This window comes from Sinocyclocheilus anshuiensis, unplaced genomic scaffold (genome assembly GCF_001515605.1).
Source record: "Sinocyclocheilus anshuiensis isolate Anshui unplaced genomic scaffold, SAMN03320099.WGS_v1.1 scaffold393, whole genome shotgun sequence".
In the NCBI taxonomy this organism is placed as follows: Eukaryota; Metazoa; Chordata; class Actinopteri; order Cypriniformes; family Cyprinidae; genus Sinocyclocheilus; species Sinocyclocheilus anshuiensis.
In genome coordinates, this window is record NW_015536501.1 from 1,544,328 (window position 1) to 1,550,442 (window position 6,115).

At 35.5% G+C, this 6,115-nt stretch overlaps 1 protein-coding gene across 1 annotated transcript in view; it reads right to left on the bottom strand.

Annotated features, from left to right (window-relative positions):
* LOC107689461 (EGF-like repeat and discoidin I-like domain-containing protein 3) overlaps window positions 1–6,115 on the bottom strand; it is a 25,595-nt gene that overhangs the window by 12,722 nt on the left and 6,758 nt on the right. The window contains exon 5 of the mRNA XM_016487459.1: window positions 2,033–2,146. Coding sequence (XP_016342945.1) covers window positions 2,033–2,146 — 114 coding nt within the window. The remainder of the gene's footprint in view (window positions 1–2,032; window positions 2,147–6,115) is intronic.

Consider the following 6,115-nt stretch of genomic DNA (forward strand, 5'->3'; position numbering starts at 1 on the left):
TTTCCATTGTGTTGTGCTAATTTCATTGTGTTGTGGCTTGTTTCCGTCGTGTTGTGGCGATTTCATTTTGTGCTAATTTCGTTGTGTTGTGCTAATTTCATTGTGTTGTGGCGATGTCATTTTGTGCTAATTTCGTTGTGTTGTGCTAATTTCATTGTGTTGTGGCGATGTCATTTTGTGCTAATTTCGTTGTGTTGTGCTAATTTCATTGTGTTGTGGCGATGTCATTTTGTGCTAATTTCGTTGTGTTGTGCTAATTTCATTGTGTTGTGGCTTGTTTCCGTCGTGTTGTGGAGATTTCATTGTGTGCTAATTTCGTTGTGTTGCGGCTTTTTTCCATTGTGTTGTGCTAATTTTGTTGTGTTGTGGAGATTTCATTGTGTTGTGCACAATTGCAGTGCACTGTTTTGCAGTGCATTATGTAGTTCGATTTCTGAATGAATGATTCTTATAAATCGGTTCTTACTGAATCAAAACACTACAGCGCCACCCGTGTAATTCGATTTCTAAAGGGATGATTCTTATGCGTCAGTTCTTTTTATTAAACCAAAAAGCTCTACCAATTTAGTATGATTCTAGAACAAATGACTCTCATGAGCTGGTTCGTTTTAGTGAATCAATCATGTACAGCTTACAAATTAAAGCTTATTAATTAAAATATGTCTACATAGTTTTTATTAGATTATTTTAGTTGTCGTTATTTTAATATATTTAGTTAAACTATTCAAAAATTAGAAATGTTTTTTTGGCAACAAGTAGAAATAAAATAATCTTAAGTTTTTTGTATGTTTTATTCTATTTCATTAAATGTTTATTTCAAGTAAAAAAAAATGTTTTTTACGATTTTAGTTTTAGTTAATTACAGTATAAAACCCCATTGGATTGCATATGCCACCTCTAAAAGATTAAAAAGATATTTTTAAAAAATTAAAACTTTAAAAAGTAAACAAAAAAGTATGCAATAATTGATTTAAATCAAAATATCATCATAATCATATCATTAACTATAAAAGACAATTTTTTTCTTTATTTCTTACAAATATAATTAATAAGGGAAGATTAAGCAATTCAAAGGAATACCACAAACGCAGTGTTCTTTGGTCTCGAGTGATAATATGATAACATTATTCTTGCTCTCGCTGGTTCTCGCCACAGAATCCGTATCAACCCCTGAAATGCCATCTTCCTCTGTTTTGTCCTTAAAAACATCTGGCAGGTCTGAAGTTTTGGATGCAATGTCCTTGGATTCGTCGATGGATATCGTGTCCTTGTTCTCACACACAGAGATGCTGTCTTCACTCTCGAAGCCTAAGATGTCCTCCCTAGTGTCATTGCTGTCGTCGATTCGTCCACCTGCGGATATGGCGCCTGCTCGCTGGTGCTTCGGGGAGAACATTAACGGAGTACTTGAACCACCTCCGCCGAACAATCGCACAGACTGGGGAGATTCAAAAAGGAGCCGCAGGCTGCTCAGACTTGCCCGTAGGGAGCTTCTGCTGCTGTGTTTGGACAGCATGATTGCAAATCAAACCTTCTTGAGGGGTGTAACTTTATATACGCTCCTCAGAGCCGTGTAAGTAAGAAAGCATGACAGTAATCTTCAACTAATTCAATTATATGTTCATAGATGTGTTAAGCTACAGCTGGGACCTTCTTGTTTTGAGTCAGCACAAAAAATACCAGCAAACAAGTCATAGTTACACAAATATTGGTATCTCTCAAGCATACGGTGAGTTAGGTTTCTGGCACACTTTCTGGAGACTGAACATCTAGGAAATATTGCATGGACAAAAATAAGCAAAATAGAATCAGTTCCCCCTCCTGAACAAGCGATGTCAATGTCATATTGGCCTCATTCACTCAGATTCTCCCAAAAAAGCTGTCGAAGGCAGATGGCTCCCATCCCCAAGCCAATACACGCTGAATCCGGTTTTAGTTTGAGTTTGCTCCTCAAGAGATGCCATGGTTTGATAGTGAATATTTAAGCGCATGGGTTTAAATAAATGAGGTGATGAAGTCGATTCGCACTTACTGTACTGACAGTTCCGCCCCATGTATTCGCCGGGACACTGGCAGGTGTAGTTTGCTTGCAGGTCTGTGCAGCTGCCTCCATTTTTGCATGGATTTTTCTCACACTCGTTAACATCTGAAAACACAAGCAGACATTCACAGACACATCTTGAAATGATTAAAACCGACAACCTGGTAAAAGCTACAAAAGGTCAAATATTGTTTCTCATTATGGTTGATTTTTCCACAGTGATGAAAAACCTCTCTACTATCCTACCAGTTTGCATTGAAGGGTGCTTATTTATGCATTAAATACAGAGAGGGAATATATTATTGCTTAAGTGTTGCTCACATGAGATTTTGATTATTCTTTATGTTTTAAGTATCAATAATTTTGTCTCTGATGTTTCTTGCTGAATTGCTTCAGATATAGACACAAATGTTGAAAGAACAGCGAGAGTATAAAGCTATAAAATGAATGTACATAGCAGCTCAGACTATTTGTTCATGGAAGAAATGGAGTTCATACTGAGATCTTGGACTTTTGATTGCAGACTTATCTTGAAAAATGAGCACAGTCTTGAGACATTGTTGAGATCTCTTCAGAAAAATCTCTTCTTTAGGTATCGTGAGATTACTACAGTGTAAAAATTCCTTTGAAGTACATTTTAGAGTAAAATACAATTTCAGTCTTTCAAGATCAAAATTTCATTTCAACCTGGCATTTCATTGTAATCATATGTGAAATTTACTAGCAATTACTAAGTGAAAAAGATCAATCCTAAACCCTATTTTTTTTTTCAGATACTAAATACTGTTGCTCACAGAAGACTTCAATATTGAAGTATTAACTTCGTCTCAGATGTTTCTCCTCAGATTCCTTTAGATGGTGATCCAATAGCAGACAATTTGTTCTTGGAAAATATGATGAGAAATCTTTGAGCTCAAATTGAGACTTTTGACTGCAGAATTATCTTTACAAATCTAAGCACATTTTGAGGCATTGCTGAGATCTCTTCTGAAAGAACACTTCTTAAGAAGTCCCAAAAAACGAATTTTCAAAGTTGTAAATTAAGCACTACTGGAGTACATTTACAAAAAAATGCCATCTCAGTCTTTCTACTGCAAAATTCCACATTTACTTCAGCGTGTTACTTGCTATTTCTTTGTAATTATCTGTGAAAAGCGTAAATCCTACACCCAAATTCTCCAGGTGAAACAGTTGAGATATTAAAGAGACCTCATTTGCATTTATTTTCTTAATATGCAAAAACATATTAAACCTAAAGAACACCATTGGGTGGATGTTTAGTCATCATTTTTCATTTCCAACTCAAATCTCTTGGAAAAAAAGTAATTATTTTTCATTTTGGTGAATTGGTATTATTTGAGTCGTATGGAAACATACAGATTTTAGGAAAAAAATCTAAGCATAAAGGTCCACCTCTAAACCGAACGCTCAGTGGAACGTAAGCAGATCAAAAGAAAACATAAAAATGAGATCATACGATTTCACCACCAATATGCCAAAGCGTAATTGTAATGAGAGTATGTTGTTCATTTTATAAGCAGGCGTTGTAACAGATTGACCCCTGGGAGCAGAGCTCATGGTGTCCTATCTCAGAGTTCTGCTGCACTGACCTCTCTCTTTGATTTTTAAGCAGAACGAAAGGAACTCGAGAGACTTGTTACAGGCAGCAAGCCGTGGGGTCGCCCGAGCAAAAATTCAGGGATCTGCAAGGTGGAGCACAGGCTCAATTCTATCAGGTATCTGGCAGAGATAAACCACACCTTTGGGTTTACCACAACAGAAGAGCACTGGAGGGCAACAACCAAATCCACAGCTTAAACAGGGTCACCTAATGAGCACTGAAAGCACGGATGAACACAACAAATATGGGATTTAAGGATCTGGTGTTAGATTGCACTGGTCCTCTCATGGGGTGGTGTTAAAATAAAAAGAAAAGCTAAAGGAACAAGACTTTATTGTCTGACAGAAATTATATGCAAAAGAACTTGATTTGTAATTACAAAACCAGACTTACATTTTTCTGAGGTAAATGTGAGTGGGTCTTGCTCATGTAAAAACTATTGTCACGATGCTGAGTGTTATGGAAGGTTTCCAGCGCTTTGCTGAGTAGTTTTAACATGTTGCTATGCAGTTGCCATACTAAATCGGTCTGATATTCTGTTCTCTACACTCAAAAACATGTTTTCACAAACTATTGAACACACTGAATTAAACGTGAAATTATAAGTCTAAAAACTGAAATAGTATATTTTTGTAAATCTTACTCCAATAATCTTTGATTTTTTTTTTTTTACAGTTTAGAAAGCCTCAGGTCCCCTTTCAGAGTAAATCTACAGGATTTAGTCCTGGAACATTACAGGGGCCACATTCTATACTTTTCTTGCATTTCAGGGACCTTTCTTTCACTAAACATTTAATCATAACAAATTTTAATCCAGTAAATTTGATGTCAGTAAGTGTAAATCTAAATGAATTATTCAAGTTGTTACTTGAATGCACCTTTAAGGCCTAAAGTACAGGTAATTAATGTCCTCTGTTATTAAATGCATTGATGTGAGTTCATATGTTAATTTGCTCATACTGTACTGGAGTTTAGTTTTGCATTGTACACTACCGTTTAAAGGTTTGGGGTCAGTAGTAAGGAAATAAATTAATACTTTAATTCAGCAAGGATGCATTAAACAGATCAAAAGTGACAGTGAAGACATTTATAATGTTACAAAAGATTTCTATTTCAAATAAATGCTGTTCCTTTGAACTTTTTCTTAATTAAACATCCAGAATTAAAAATCCAGAATTTTGTTTTATCATAGTTTCCACAAAAAATATTAAGCAGCACAACTGTTTTCAACATCGATAATAAGAAATGTTTCTTGAGCAGCAAATCATGATTTCTGAAGGATCATGTGACACTGGAATCACAAAAATAAATTACATTTTAAAAAATATTCAAATAGAAAGCAGTTCTTTGTACTTTATTAAATAAATAATAATATTTCACAATATTGACTGTATTTTTGATCAAATAAATGCAGCCTTGGTGAGCAGAAGAGACTTCTTTCAAAAACGTATCTGTAAATTATCTGTAGTAACTCTTTTATTTTAGATCAGAAACAAAAATACTGGTATGACCCCCAAAACAAAGCATTGTTTTTTTATGTTGCCGCATTCATAGTGAGGAACGACCATTGGCATTCAGCTTCATATCAGTCATGTGCATCCAAGCACCGCTGTCAGTTGCGATAGAATGAACTCGTCCTGATTGGTGGGATTCTCTCCGTGGGGCCAAAGTCCAGCCAGTCAAGCAAGTAAATTGGTGTGAGGAACAGAGGGGGGTTGGTCAGCTGTCATGCTGGATTTGTGGTACTGGACGCTTCTTCCACAGTAAAACACAGAGTCTATGACCTAATAAATGTTGCTTTGAGATGTCCAAGTTCCTTTTGGTTGCCTCTTCTCCTGATCAGAGCCTGTCTGGGAAACGATGTCCATGCCATTATTGAATGCATGCTGATTTCAGCATTTAGTTTCTTATAGAAATGCAAATTCAATGTGCCGAGTTGTGCCAAGACAACTAGGTTAATGAAGTCAGTGGTGCTTTACACAGTATGATCACTCAGTCAGAACCAGCGGTGGATCCTGCCATAGTTGATATAGATGAGCATGGCAGCGCTCCCTGAGGTGGCATGAACTTCACTTCTTTATGGCTCTTCCACAACACTTTCACCAGATTGCACCAGCTCTCCTGTGAACCTCTTATTGAAAATGAATTGTGATCTAGCGGGTAACTTTTTCAGAGCAGCTCCCTGTGCTATAATTTTCATTCCCTCTTCTGCTGCTGTCTGTCTGTCTGCTCGTGGTAAAAGTCACCAACATACATGTGCAGTTTTTCTGGGTCTATAAAAAAATTAAAAATTAAAATAAAAGGAAAATATATATTTTTATATATATATTTTATAAATATATTTTATTTTTGTCATTTTTTTCTCTTAGAGTTTTGTTTTAATTTAATTTTGTTTACTTAATTTATTTTTAAATTTAATAATTAAAATTTTAATCATTTTTTATTACAAATTT